The sequence below is a fragment of the Sylvia atricapilla genome, chromosome 15 (genome assembly GCF_009819655.1).
Source record: "Sylvia atricapilla isolate bSylAtr1 chromosome 15, bSylAtr1.pri, whole genome shotgun sequence".
In the NCBI taxonomy this organism is placed as follows: Eukaryota; Metazoa; Chordata; class Aves; order Passeriformes; family Sylviidae; genus Sylvia; species Sylvia atricapilla.
Genome location: NC_089154.1, coordinates 9,277,836 through 9,291,704, shown reverse-complemented (window position 1 = coordinate 9,291,704; position 13,869 = coordinate 9,277,836). Strand labels below are relative to the sequence as shown.

Sequence of the window (13,869 nt, the reverse complement as noted above, 5' to 3'; positions counted from 1 at the left end):
GTGCCACCACCCTCCTGTGCTGCTCCAGCTGCTGGGCCGTGCCAGGCACACTGGGGAGGTGGAGGCGCTGCCTGTGGGGTGTGACCAGGGTGCAGATGCCCTGCCCGTGGTCACCTCACCCGCCCTGCCCAGTGAGGCAGCTGGCACAGCTGGACTTTGAGCCACTTATCAAGTGGTGGAGGTGCTGGGAGGGGAGCGGAAGTGCCGGAGAGGTGTGGAGGTGCTGGAGGGATGTGGAGATGTCGCCCACGAGGGTGTGAAGGGGCTACACCCAGCTGTGGCACCGCCCTGTCAGAGGCACTGAACTGGGTGCAGCCCCTAAACCCCTCGGGGGACCCAGTGGCTGGCAAGCCCCGGTACCTGCCAAGGTGTCGGGGTGGCCCCGCCGGTACTCTGCAGGTGCATGAAAAGCCCTTTTGTACGTCCTGCCGTGAGCAGGGCTGGGGCTCGCTGCCAGGACGGTGGCACATGGTGACGTGCTGCCCGCCCCAGCCCCAGCGCAGGGCTCGGCGTCACCGCCCTTTGCCCAGCCCCGCGTTAATGATCCACCCGCCCCGAGGCCGCCAGCCCCCAGCAGCCGCCCGGCGTGGTGGCAGCGGCAGCAGAGCCGGGGGTCCTTGGCACGGGCGGCTCGGGGGGGCCGGCGGCTCCCTGCCCTGCGCCCCACCCGTCCTCCCCAGCACCCAGATAAGAGTGGCAGCGGGCAGCACCCACTGCCCAGCGCGGTGTGGGCACAGCGCGGCTGGACCATGGCCGTGGCCACGGTGAACCTCCGTGCCCTGACCTCCTGGGTGGGCATCGCCCGGCTCTTCGCCGTTGTGCTGTCCTGCCTCGCCTTCAGCCTGGTGGCCTCCACCGGCCGCTTTGAGGCTCCCTACGGCACGTGGTGCATGTTCACCTGGTGCTTCTGCTTCATTGTGACGCTGCTAGTGCTGCTGCTGGAGCTGCTGGAGCTCTACTCCATGCTGCCTCTCTCTTGGGATGATTTCACCTCGGCTTTCTCCATGCTGGCAGCTCTGATGATCTTCACCTCCTCGGTGGTCTTCCCTTCCACCTTCATCAGCAGCCCCTGCAACACCAACCTGTGTGCCCGGCAGGCCGTGGCCACCACCGCCTCCTGCCTCTGCTTCCTCGCCTACGCCGTCGAGGTGTCACTGACCCGCGCCAAGCCAGGGGACATCAGCAGCTTCCTGTCCACCGTGCCCGGGCTCCTCAAGGTCTTTGAAGCCTATGTGGCTTGCCTGATCTTCTCCTTGCTGGATGGATACAATGGGAAACCCGGCCTGATGTGGTGTGTGGCTGTCTACTCCATCTGCTTCATCTTCACCCTCCTCATCATCGTCTTCACCATCGGCCGCTGCCTCACCTACATTCCTTGCCCGCTGGAGAAGATTCTAGTGGGGTACAACTTCCTGGCCCTGCTGATGTACCTCACTGCCACCGTCCTCTGGCCTCTCTACAGCTTCCAGGGACGGAGTCGCCCCAGTTCCTGCGGCCCAAACTGCTGGTGGAACAAGTGCCTGGGGGTCACCTTCCTCACCATCTTCAACCTCATCGCCTACTTGGTGGACCTGGTCTACTCCACCAGGATGGTCTTTGTCAGGGCACCTCCTTAAGGGCTCGGGGCAGGGCTCAGGGCGGTGGGACGCGGCTGGGTGCCGGTGGCGGCGCGGGGCTGCCAGCGGAGCTGAGGAAGAGGCCGGATGCCTCGGAAAGCTCCTTGTCCCCGTGCTGGAGCAGAGAGCCAGGGGGTGCTCCCAGGGGTGCGCTCAGCCCGGGGCCTCACGGGCTGCACAGACAGGGGGGGCTGGAGGGGCCACGAGGGGCTCCCGAAACTCCGGAGCTTGAGGGGGCTTTGGGATTAAATTGGGTCATTTTTCACTCGTTTCTGCCTCCTCTTTCTTCCTCTTCCCAACCTTCTACAGGATCCCTGCTGGGGGTGAGAAACTGGGGGACACTATTGGCACTGGGAGCTCTGGGTGACTTTGGGGGGCACCAGCAGCACTGTGGGGGCACCAGGCTCCAGAAAATCCCTTCTTCTCCTTGTTGACTCGGCACTGGAGTGAAGCAGGGCATGACCAGGAAAAGCCCAACCCGGATGCCTTTTTCTTGGCACCTGCACAGGGCCCTGCCAAACAGGTTCAGGAGGAATGCAGCTGTTGGGGGGGGCTGAGAGCCCGCCAGGTACTTGTCACCAGCATGGCTGGGTCCTTGTCACCACCACAGTCACCCCAGTGGGAACCCTGCTGGGTTTAATCCCAGGGGTAAGGAGGGCTGGAGTCCCCCCTTTGGGGGCTGTTGTGGTGTCCCCTCCCTGGGGGAAAATGGAGAGTGGGGCTGGCTGCTGCCCAGTACCACCAGGGCTGGGGGTGCTGACACACAGCACGGGGGGACAGTGACACCACAGGCTGGTATGTGGGAAGAGGGCAGCAGTGCAGGGCAGGCAAGGGAAGGTGTGCCCGCGGGCAGAGCTCCTGGCACTGTGCTCCCGGATGTGGGATGGGTGCCCGTGGGGCACCCTGGCAGGTTTTGGGGCCACTGTTCCCGTGCTGTTCCTTCTGCCACTGCTTGTCCTGGCCACAGCCTGGGGCCATCCTTGCTGCTGTGGGGCTGCCAGGGCCATGTCGGGGCCCATCACCGCTTCCCTGGGGCTCACAGGGTGACACAAAGTGGGGTCTCCACCACCAGGAGATGGCACAGACTGGCAATCACAAAAGAGCCCATTAGGTGCCCCAGTGCCTGGGCAGGTGGCACTTCTATGGCCAGTGCCAAGGCCACTGTAGGGCTGGCTCCCAGCAGTGCCAGTGATGGCAACACCACAGGGTGGCCTGGTGGGTGTCCCCTTTGCCCGATCCCGGTCCCCACGGCGGCCATCAGGCTGGATTGATGGGCTACTCCCCTGCACCCCAGGAAGCAGGGCTGGAGGGAATGGCAGAATTTTGGGAGCAAATAATGGGAAAATGCCAGTGGAGAGACACAGCCCAGTACAGCACCCGAGCCCTGGGTATTGGCAGTCCCAGGATGATGGAGATTAGTGGAGGAAAGAGGACGGGAGGCACGAGGAGTGACAGCGGTGTCATTGATGATGAGCTGTGCTGCTAAAGCGTGGCTGTGGATGGCACATGGGCAGTGCCAGCACGTGGGGTGTGGTGAGGCTGTGGGGACAGGGGCCAGGCTGCAGCAGGGTGCAAGTGAGTGGCTGGAGGAGCTTTGAGGGTTCCCAGGGGGGACGCAGCCCAGGACCCCCATCGGGGCATCCCCCAGCTGGGGCACACAGCAGTGCTGAGGGTCGCTGGGAGGACCTGAGACCTGGTGGGTGGGGGAAGCCCAGTGCCGGTCTGTGCCGTGCCAGGGGTGCCCCGGTGCCGCTCTGTGCCGTGCCAGGGGTGTCCCGGTGCCGCTCTGTGCCTTGCCAGAGGAGCCCAGGCGCTGGAGGGTCTCTGTGTGCCGCGCCACGGGGCCGTGGTGCCGGTGTCGCTGTCACTGCGGTGCGGTGCCGGGGCTGGTGCCCGTGTGTCCATGCCGGTGTCGCTGTCACTGCGGTGCCGCTCCAGGTGCGGTGCGGTGCCGGTGCGGTGCCGGTGCATTCCTCCCCCTAGGGGTCGGTGTGCCGCGGCGCGGGAGGCGGCGCGGGGGGCGGCTCGCTCCTGCGCACGGCCCGGGACGGCCGGGGCACGGCGGCGGCGGCGGCGGCGGCGGTGGGAGCGGGCACCGCCGCGGGCCGGTGAGTGCGGGCAGCGGGGGCGGCGGGGACCGGCCCGGGGGGGGGGATGCGGCCGCGGACGGCGGTGGGGGAAGGGCGGCTGAGCCCGGTCGGGGGGCTCCTCCTTTTTCACCCGGTGGGGGCCGGTCTGAGCTGCCGGGATGGGGAGGGGAACGCCGTGCCCTGCAGCGCTCCGGTGAGTCTCCGGGGTGTCATCTCCCGTTTGCCGGGGCTGCCTCTGCCCCCGGTACTGGGGTCCCTGAAACCTGACGCCAGCACCCAGCCCTCCGCCCTGTCAGCAGGGTGTCCCTGTGTCCCCCGGGGATGTCCCTGTAGCCTCAAATGGCTCTGTGGCCCCAGAGACACTCCTGTGTCCCCCGGTGCCCCCAAACATGCCCTTGTGTCCCGCTATGACCCTGAACCCCCAAGGATGTCCCTGTGTCCCCAGATGGGCAAGTTGCCTCCAGACAAAACCCCATGTGAGCCCCCATCTTCCCTTCCAAGGCCTGATCCCCCACCCAGGGTGACTTTCAGGAGAGCTCACGTCCCCTCCCTTCTCTGTGGGGCTGGGGGGCACGTCCAGGAGCCCCCTGAGCTGTCCTGATACTCACTCTGAGCATCCTCAGCCCTGGAGAGGGGAGGGAGTGTGCCAGCCTGGCAGTGCCATGGCTGGGGTGGGTGCTGGGGGGCAGCCCCAGGGTGGATGCTGGCTGGGACAGGTGCTGGGGGAAGCCTCGGGGAAGGGGATCCAGCTCCTGCCCAGGGAAGGGATGTCCTATCTCAGGGACATGATCCTCTGCTCCCGGGGATCACCCCTCAGGATAGGACAGTGTGGGTGCCCAGAGGTGGGTCCCCAGGAGCATCGGGCAGGTCTGACCCCATCCTCATGTCCCTGCAACCCTCTTGCCGCACTGGCCACCACAGCTGGGTGGGGAAGTGCCACCCCGAAGGGACGGCACCCTATTTGGGGGGACACGTGCGCTCCAAGACGGCTGCGTAGGGATGCGTTTATCTGCCCGGCAGGGAAGGGGTTAACGCCGGGAGGGTTTTGGGGTGCCGGGGTGTCCCCAGCTGGGTACACCCAGGCTGCTCCTCGCACGGGTGACCTCACGCCACTGCCATGGCAACGGCTCGTGAAGTCACCGGGAGCGGGGCGGCTGCCTCCGGCGCGGGGCGCTGGGATGGGAGCGTGGGAGGCAGCGGCGCGTCCCCCGCGCTCCGCTCCCCGCCGCCCCCCGCAATGAGCTGCGGCCCCGCCAGCGCCGACGCCTCCGCCTGACCCCCGCGCTGCCCGCCGTGCCCGTGTCACCGTGTCACCGTGCCCGTGTCACCATGCTCGTCAAGGAGTACCGCATCTGCATGCCGCTCACCACCGAGGAGGTGAGCGCGGGGCCGCGGCGGGCGGGAACGGAGAGTCCCGTGGGCGTCAGGGATGGACGGGTTGTGGGCAGGGGTCTCATACTCAGAGCAGCGCCAGGGGATCGGTTCCTGCCCTGAGAGGGACGCGGTGACCCTTTGCTGTCTCCTCGTGGCACGGCTTGTGGCAGGGACCGGGGTGTGCTGGGCTCGGGATGCACCGTGCGAGGGCTGAGCCGTACTTTGGGGTGCAGGTGGGGGGACATCTTGTCCCTGGGCACGGCCACCTGGGAGCACAGAGCCCGAGGGCAGCACCGGGGCACAGCAGGACCAGGGGATGGACCAGCAGGCGAAGGGCACCGGGGGTTTGGATGCCCGTGGCACCATAAGCTCCATCCCTGCTCCGGCAGGAAGCCTGAATGCCATCGGCAAACAGCGCTGACAGCTGGCAGCAGCCTTGGGCAAAGGTCTCTCGTGAGCACCTGGTGCCCACGGGGTCGTTTTGGGGAGCGGGGACCTACAGCGACGCCCACCCTGGGCAGTCCCTTCCTGGTGGCACCTGGGGAAGCTTGTCATTTAGGCAGAGTGGGGTGGAAAAATCTTGCTGGCCATTGCGGTGGTGGACAGGATCTTCAGCAGAACAGTCAAACCCTTATTGCACAGCTGCACCACCAGCTACACACATACATCCTTATAGTTATATATCTGACATAGACACATCCATATATATCATACAGATACACATTTTTCCCTGGCTCCCAGACAGTTTGCCAAGCAGAAAACCTCCAGGCATTCTGCAAGGCACTGGGAAAGCACAGGGAGAACAGGATCTAGCCCTTGCCTGGAGCTGGGACAGTCTAGGGACACGGGAGGTCACACAGGGTGCCCCAGGAACCCCCTGCCCGCTGCACGGCTCAGGGTGTGGCACTCCTTGCTCCGTGCCTCAGTTTCCCCTCTCGGCAGCGTGGCTCAGCCCCCAGGCTGTGCCGGGCGGTCACCGGGGCTGGTGGCACTGAGGGCAGGCACTGTGGTTGCAGTACCGCGTGGGACAGCTCTACACCATCAGCAAGCACAGCCACCAGGAGAGCGAGAAGGGCGAGGGCGTGGAGGTGGTGAAGAACGAGCCCCACGAGGACCCCGTGCACGGCCCTGGCCAGTTCACTGAGAAGCGTGTCCACCTCTCCAGGTGAGCCTGTGGCTCCGGTGATGGGTGCTGGGTGGGCACTGCGTGGGGGGAGGCATGGGCAGGCATCGAGGTGGCCCCAGCTCTTCCTCCATAATTCCTGGGGAACCTCTTTCCTGTGTCCTGGACAGGCTGCAGTGTGGCTGATTCCCAGGGTTACCCCCATCATTTCCTGGGCTGTCTCCATCATTTCCCAGGGGTGACCCCATCTCCCGGGGTGCAGGTTCCCAGGCATCCACCCATCTTCAAGGGCTGTATGTGTAACTCCCACTGGGGTCCCCAAGTCCTGGGGCGCACCCATCTTTGGGGTCTGCATCAAATTTTGGGAGCTGCCTTTATCTCTCAGGGTATACCCATCCCTTGTGGTGCTCTGATCTTGGGGGGCTGCCCTGATCTTGGGGGGCTGCCCTCTTCTCGTGGGATGCACCCACCTCAGGACACGCCCTCACCTCGCAGGGGTACACCCACCCATCTCTGGTGGGCACCCACCTCCAGGTGCCTGATCGGGGGGCTTGGCAATGCCCGGGCCCTGGGCGTGTCACCGTGGGGCAGTCGCTGGTCCCCAGCACCATTGTCCCCGTGTCCCCTCAGCTGCCTGTGGACACGGGCTGCTCCCCACCAGGAGCTGCTAGTATGAGATGGGTTATTTTTAGCTGCAGCACTCACGATTCCCCTCTCGCCTGAAATTTATTTATAACGCCTGAAAATTAATCAAAACCCACCTCCAACTCCTCAGAAGGCTGATCCTGCCAGGGTGCTGGGAGGGAACAGGACAGTGTTGGGGGACTTGGCCCTGGGGAGATGGAGGGGTCCTGGGGGAGGGGAGAGGGTCCAGGATGGAGGGTGGGTGTTTCTTGGGGAAGGGGTCAGGGTGTCTGGGGAGGAGGTGTGGAACTGAGGAGAGGATGGGGGCACTGGGGTGGAGATGAGGAGGCGGCACAAATCCCTGGGGGGTCCTGGCATACAGGTGAATGTGCTGGGGAGGGTCCTGGGGAAGTGACAAGGGTCTCTGAGGGTCTTGTGAGGTGCAGGTGATAATCCAAGGGTGCAAATGAAGGTCCTGGGGAGGTAACAGGGCTCCTTGGGGGTGTTCTGAGGTGCAAGTGAGGGTCCCTGGAGGCATCCTGGAGTGGAAGTGAGAATGTGTGGTGGGGAGCTGGGGCAGGGGTGAGGGTCCTGGGGAGGTGACAAGGGATCCTGAGGATGTCCTGAGGTGCACCATGTTGGAGTGCAGATGCAGGTACTGGGGAGGTGGCAGTGGCTTCTGGGAGAGGTGCTGGGATGCAGATGAGGTGCAGATGGGTCCTAAGGTGCCTGGGGGCACCCTGGGGTGGAGGTGAGGGTCCTAGGTAGCAGGTAGGGTTCCTGGGGTGGGAATGGGGGACCCAGAGCTGGGCTGTGTTTGGCAGTCCATGTCCTGTCCTGAGGGGGTCCCCTGACATGTTCTCCACAGCAAACTGCCAAGCTGGGCACGGGCAGTGACTCCCCGCATCTTCTACATCACTGAGAAGGCCTGGAACTACTACCCCTACACCATCACGGGTGAGCCCTGGGCTGGGCATGGGACGGGCACCCTTGGGCACCATGTCCCTGCCCAGTGGTGGGGGGGCTGCAGGGGCTGCACCTGGTCTCACTGCTCCCTCTCTCCCCTGTGATATCACCCGGTGATGCCACCCTGTGATGCTGATGTGCCACGGTGTCCCTGCAGAGTACACGGTAAGGATGTGGCATGGGATGACCTGTCCTATTCCCTAGCAGCTGGCTGGGGAGGAGGCTCTGGGGGGGCATTTTTGGGGGTGCGTGTCCCTCAGGGTGGGCATCTCTCAGGGTGGGTGTCACCATGGTGAGTGGCCCTTGGGTGGGTGTCCTTAGGGCTGGATATCCCTCAGGGTGGGTGTCCCCTTGGGCTTGGATTTCCTTGGGAGTCCCCTAGAGAGGGTGTCCTTGTGGCTGGGTGTTCCTTGAGGGGGATCATCCTTGGAGGTGGCTGTCCCTCAGGGCTGGGCGTCCTTTGGGTGGGTGTCCCACAGGATCAGTGTCCCTGGACTGTACATTTTTGGGGATGGGCATTCTTGGGGTGAGTGTCCCTCAGGGTGGGCATCCCTGGGAGTGGTGTCCCTCGGGGACCAGCTGACAGCCGCTCCCTGCAGTGCTCCTTCCTGCCCAAGTTCTCCATCTACATCGAGACCAAGTACGAGGACAACTGCGGGGACAGCGAGAATGTGAGTGTGCACCGCAGCTGAGAACTGGCAAACTCATCATGTCATGACTCCTTGTCGTGTCACTCATCCTCCCTCCCCTCCCCAGATCTTCCACAGTGACAAAATCCTGGGCGACCACGAGGTCTCTTTCCTGGACATCGCCTTCGACGAGATTCCTGAGCGCTACTACCGCAGCCTGGAGGTACCATGGGGAGTACCAGGGTGGCTGGGGACAAGGCCACCCCCTCGTGGCCTCGGCCTCCCCTGAGGCCACCCCCTTGTCTCCTGTCCTGAGGGGGACTCATGGCCCTGATCTTCCCCATCCCCCCAGGACCCCCGTTTCTTCAGCTCAGCCAAAACAGGCCGGGGGCCGCTGCGGGAGGGCTGGCGCCAGCACACCAAGCCCATCATGTGCTCCTACAAACTGGTGAGCGTCAAGTTCGAGGTGTGGGGGCTGCAGACGCGGGTGGAGCAGTTCGTGCACAAGGTGAGGGAGGCCTGAGCGGGGTTGGGGGGCAATGGGGGAGCAGTGACAGGGTGCTGACCCCCCTGGTGTTACAGGTGATCCGGGATATCCTGCTCATTGGGCACCGGCAGGCTTTCGCCTGGGTGGACGAGTGGTGCGGTGAGTCCGTGGGGTCACCCCGGGGCTACGGGGAGGGGGGCACACGGTGCCCACGGAGGGAGGGGGCTGCAGGCCTAACTGCTGATGCCACTGACCCCACCACAGCTCCTGCTCTTCCTCTGCCTGCACTGCTGCCTGCTCTGCCTGAGCTGCTGTGCTACTTGCACTGCTGCCTGCACTGCTGCCTGCTCTGCCTGAGCTGCTGTGCTACCTGCACTGCTGCCTGCACTGCCTGTACTGCTGCCTGCTCTTGCCTGCTCACCCCTGCACGCTGCACGTTCCCCTGCACCCCTCGAGGAGGATGGGGAGAGGGGTCCCAGCACTCTGTCTGTGCTGCCTGCACCTCCATTCTGGCAGGGACACGCGCTGCAGGTGGCTGCCACGTGCGGGCATGGGGACGAGGGCCCCGGGTTTGGTGACAGCTGGTGGCGGGTGCCAGACCATCCCGGTGAGCGGCTCTCTGCCTTCCAGACATGTCCCTGGAAGAGGTCCGGGCCTTCGAGACTCAGATGCAAGTGGCCACAAACCAAAAGCTGGGGAGCCAGCACCCCTAAACCCCTCTGCCTGCCGGGGATGGACACCCCGGCCCCCGCCTTGCTGCCTGGGGGTGGGTGCAGGCAGGGGGGCTTGTGCCCCCCCTGCACCCCGCGGCGGAGTGTCCTCCCTTCCAGCTGCCCTCCCCGCGCGTCCCCTGCCTGCGCTGCCTGCGCTGCCTGTCCATCCCTCCCCTCTGCTGGCTGGGCTGGCGCTGGAGTTGGGGAGCTGGCTGTGCTGCCCAGCATCCTCTTCCCTGCCCGTCCCCCTGTCTCCAGCCCCTGTCCCCTTGCTGTCCCCCAGCTCGGTGGGGAGCCGGGGCGCGGGGCGCAGGCTGCCCCGGGATGAGGGGGTGCCGGACGCGCCGTGCCGAGCGGCCCCAAGCCCGGCTGTGCTCGGCAGGGATGACGATGGAGGAGGTGCGGCGTTACGAGCAGGAGACGCAGGAGGCCACCAACGAGCTCATCGGCCTGGTGGCACCGGCCATCTCGGTCAGCGAGGTGGGGCAGCCCGCGGCCACGCACTCGGCCCCTGCCAGCGCCCCCTCCACCCCCCTCAGCGACGAGGCCCCCGAGTTCCTGGCTCCCCCCAAGGCTCGCCCGCGGAAGAAGTCGGCGCCGGAGACCCTGACGCTGCCCGCGCTGCGGGAACGCGCTGGCGCCGAATGACGCCGGCAGTGCCGCTCCGTGCTGGACTGTGCCAGCTCTGCCGCCCACCCCGGCCCCACCGACAGGCGCAGAGCCCAGGGAGGGACCCGGACCCGCCGTCAGGGCGCTGGCAGCCCTGGGGTGTGCTGGCCCCCCTGAGCCACCGTGGGTGCCCACAAGGGTCAGTGCCACCACTGCGATGCCAGACCCGCTGGCTGCACCAGGCGGGGACGCCAGGCCAGCGCGGGTCCCCGGCAGCGTCGGGCGATGCCGCGGGAGCTGCTTCCCTCGACTCCACCCGCTCCGGTGTCCCCAAGAGCCACCGAGGTTGGCGAACAGTGGGGAGGTGCCAGCTGGTGCCCACTTGCCGTGGCCGGTGCCAGGCTGGAGCAGTGCCCTGCAGGGTAGGCACCAGCGTGGGGGCACAGAGAGGGTGACAGTGACAGCCAAGCGCTGGGCTGGGGCTCCCCATCAGACCCCAAGGGGCTGCACAGCCCCGTGCACGGCTGGTCCCGCAGTCGGGGCCCCCTTCGCTGTCCCTCCAGAGGCCGTGGCTGCTCCAAAGGGGCTGGGGTGGGCTCAGCCCCTTGTTTTCTTTAGGAAAACAAAGGCCTTTTTGGAAATAAAGCTCAAGACACGGCAACTGGTTGCTGGTAGTGATTTATTTGGTGCTGTGCAAGGGTGCCATGCCTGTGCTGGGGTGCCGCATCCTCCAGGCCTGCATCTGTGTAGTGAGGGATTTCTGGATCGTTGATCCCAGGATGCAGAGATGAGGCCCTGGGTGGGCAGTGAGGTTCTGGCCAGCAGGAATCAGGCCAGCCCTGGGGCAATGCCCCCAGCCACAGCAGCGGCACTGGGCTCTCCTCCCTGCCAGCCATCATCATCCTCCAGCTCCTCGGCCCCCGGCACAGGCTCTGCTCCCAGCAGGGCGATGTAGTGGGAGCTGCAGTAGACGGGTGGTTTGTTGGGGCTCGAGTAGACCTGCTCAGGCCGCAGCGAGGCAAAGGGGTTGCTGGCATAACCCACAATGTGCGTCTCGAGCTCCACAAGGATCTGCAGGGAGGCCTTGAGCTCCTGCTCGCTGCCAGAAGAGAGGACAGGCACCGTCAGCGGGTGTTTGTGCCGGCTCACCAGGGCGCTGGGACTGTGCTCACCTGTACACGGTGAAGAGTACGGGCAGGCCATAGTCCCTCAGCAGCAGCAGGGTGGGCAGCCAGCCCGCCAGCAGGTCTGGGCAGGCATGGAAACCTGTGGGGACACAGCTGTGAGGACTGTGAGGGCCTCTTTCCCATCCCACCCTGGCCCTGGGGAAAGCTGACTCCAAATGCATCCACTCTGTGCTGGGCACCCCAGAGTATGCAGTGAGTTTGGCAGCCCTCAGCAAGATGGGGTCTGGGTCCCCACCAGCACATGTGGCACCCCATATGCTCTGAGTCCTGGGCTAAGTCACAGCACCAAGACCTGAAGGGAAGGAGCCATTTCACCTGCAAGTGGGTGACACAGGCAGGACAGAGTGACTGGTGGGGAGACAAGGCAGCCATGTCCCAGGGGTCCTCCCAGCTGCCCGTTGTGCCTTGGTGCAAAGCCCTGGGTGTGTCCCAGGCCACCTTCAGGCTCAGCCCCAGGTGTTGCCAGGGTGCTCAGGACAGACCTGTAGCCCATGTGCCCTGTGAATGCCCCCATCCCAGCAGTGGGGTGTGAGGGTCCGACCCCTCCATGGCACAGGCCCTTACCTGGGTGAAAGCCCACCACCAGGTCAGGACGGGCAGCCAGCTTGGTCTCCACGTGGCTTTCCCAGAAGTCATGGTAGAGCCCCTTGTAGCTGCTGAGATAGACTCTTCCCCGGGGCGCCAGCGTGGTCAGGGGTGGCCTCATGATGGGTCCGTCCACCACGTCCACCCCCACCATGACCATCTCCATGCCCTGGTGCCCCGGGAACATCCGTGTCAGCTCGTCGTAGTCCGTCAGGCGCGTGTTGAGGGTCTCCACGTGGGAAGCCCCCACCACGTGCACGGTGAGGGGCCTGGTGAGGGGGTCGATGCCGAAGAGCCGCAGTCCCAGGCCGATGGTGAGTGGCCGTGAGTGGAAGTCGGTGACCAGGCGCCGGATGGATTCCCGCAGCTCCGCGTCCTCCGGCCGTGGCTTCCCAGCGTTGGCCCAGAGCAGGGTCATGTACCGCCCGGCCATGATGGCACCCAGCTTCTCCTCCAGCTGCTCCTGCATGGAGAACCAGTCCTCCCAGCCCTTCACGTCCCGGGCAGGTTTTGTCCAGGTGTCCGTGGGAAATGGGATGTCCCCTGGGGGGTAAGGAGGTTGGAGGGCACAGTGGTGGTGCCACAGCCCAGAATGCCTGTCCCACCTGTGCTGTGGGAGTGGGGCTGGAGAAGGGACACTATATCCCACCATGGGACCTGTGCCGCCCAGCATGGGGGTCAGGCAGGCCCAGGGGAACACATGTCCCACCTGTGAAGATGAGCCACTCCACCAGCCGGTCCAGGGCCACCAACTTCAGCTTCTTGCAGAATTTCTTGTGCATGGGCCAGTTGGCACGCTGGCACGCCACGCCGCAGTAGTACACATTTTGGCACCTGGGCAGACAGGCAGCATGCCCAGCCATGGGGAGGGGAGACACAATCCAGCCCACCGAGCCTGGCTCCCTGCCACCCCCTCTCAGGGCTATGTCACTGTTCTGGGGGTGCCCCATGTCTGGAGGTGGGCAGTGGGATGAGACACCTCTCACTTCATCCCAGCCACCAGGCTGGAAGTGAGAGATGGATCCATCCCTGTGCCATCAGACCATCTCCATCATACCTCTTGCAACGGCGGAGGCTTTTGGGGTCCGGGAGGGCATCAGGGAGCTTCTTGCACTCGACACAAAACTTGAAGGTGTCCTCCATCTTCTGGAACATGTCAAAATACGTCCGAATGCCAAAATCACTGCCGCTCTTTCTCCCATCCATGGCAGACCTGCAGATGCCAGAGGGAGAGCAGAATCCAGCCCACTGCCACAACGGTGGGGCTGATGTCCTCCCTCTGAGGCTGCCAAGATTTTTAGCTCTAGCCAGAAACATCCTGGCCTGGGTGGGGACAGGGAGCCAGGCACTCTGGAGGGGTCCACCAGGAGCCCATCAGAGCTCTCGGTGGGATGAGCCATGAGGGTGGGATGAGCCATGGTAGGTGCTCCAGCTGCTGGGGGACACAGGGGAAGAGCATCCCGTTTTTCCCCCCCACGGGGGTGGGGAATAGGCACTCATGGGTGCTCACTCACTTGTAGTCCTCGTAGCTCTTCATGTTGAGCTTCTGCAGGATGACGTGGGACAGCCCCGGCACGTTGCGGTCCATGGCCTGGAAGCCCAGCGAGTCCACGTCTGGAGCCCTCGCCGCTGGCTCCTCCGGGGCCTTCTTGGAGCGGCCGGTTTTGGGGGCAGCGCCTGCGTTTGGCTGGGCCGTGGTGGCTGCAGGAGAGAGAGGTGCGGGCGAGGAGGCCGGTCCGGGGGTCCCCGGGTGCTGCCGGGGTCCCCCGCGCCGCCCGCCACCCCCACGGCGCCTCCCGCCCGCCATCCCGCTCCTCTCCCGGTAGTGTCGGGAGATCCCGGGCAGTCCCGGGCCCGTCCCCGCGG

General features: G+C 65.2%; 3 protein-coding genes across 3 annotated transcripts; 2 read left to right on the top strand and 1 right to left on the bottom strand.

The window, feature by feature from the left end:
* Positions 1-436: 436 nt before the first annotated feature.
* On the top strand, positions 437-1,881 carry LOC136368093 (myeloid-associated differentiation marker-like). Its single transcript, XM_066330081.1, has one exon. The coding sequence runs from the start codon at positions 750-752 to the stop codon at positions 1,614-1,616; it is 867 nt and encodes a 288-aa protein (XP_066186178.1). The 5' UTR covers positions 437-749; the 3' UTR covers positions 1,617-1,881.
* A 2,584-nt stretch (positions 1,882-4,465) lies between these two features.
* On the top strand, positions 4,466-10,892 carry LOC136368097 (cytoplasmic phosphatidylinositol transfer protein 1-like). The gene is given in 10 exon segments (XM_066330086.1): positions 4,466-4,916; positions 4,919-5,083; positions 6,097-6,245; positions 7,696-7,784; positions 7,951-7,958; positions 8,393-8,464; positions 8,550-8,645; positions 8,775-8,930; positions 9,005-9,068; positions 10,005-10,892. Coding segments are annotated over 10 exon segments (1,158 nt in total). The 5' UTR covers positions 4,466-4,823; the 3' UTR covers positions 10,271-10,892.
* Position 10,893: 1 nt separating this feature from the next.
* MSS51 (MSS51 mitochondrial translational activator) lies at positions 10,894-13,869 on the bottom strand. Its single transcript, XM_066330060.1, has 6 exons — positions 13,518-13,869; positions 13,061-13,216; positions 12,713-12,837; positions 11,983-12,546; positions 11,404-11,497; positions 10,894-11,330 (listed from the first exon to the last, which is right to left on the bottom strand). Exons 1-6 carry the CDS (start codon positions 13,808-13,810, stop codon positions 11,060-11,062), a joined length of 1,503 nt encoding a protein of 500 aa, XP_066186157.1. The 5' UTR covers positions 13,811-13,869; the 3' UTR covers positions 10,894-11,059.

Coding starts and splice junctions, on each gene's coding strand:
- LOC136368093 (XM_066330081.1), top strand. CDS start 750: ATGGCCGTGGCCACGGTGAACCTCCGTGCCCTGACCTCCTGGGTGGGC.
- MSS51 (XM_066330060.1), bottom strand. CDS start 13,810: ATGGCGGGCGGGAGGCGCCGTGGGGGTGGCGGGCGGCGCGGGGGACCC. Junction 12,547..12,712: donor GGAGTGGCTCATCTTCACAG/GTGGGACATGTG, acceptor CTTACCCCCCAG/GGGACATCCCATTTCCCACG. Junction 11,331..11,403: donor GTACTCTTCACCGTGTACAG/GTGAGCACAGTC, acceptor CTCTTCTGGCAG/CGAGCAGGAGCTCAAGGCCT.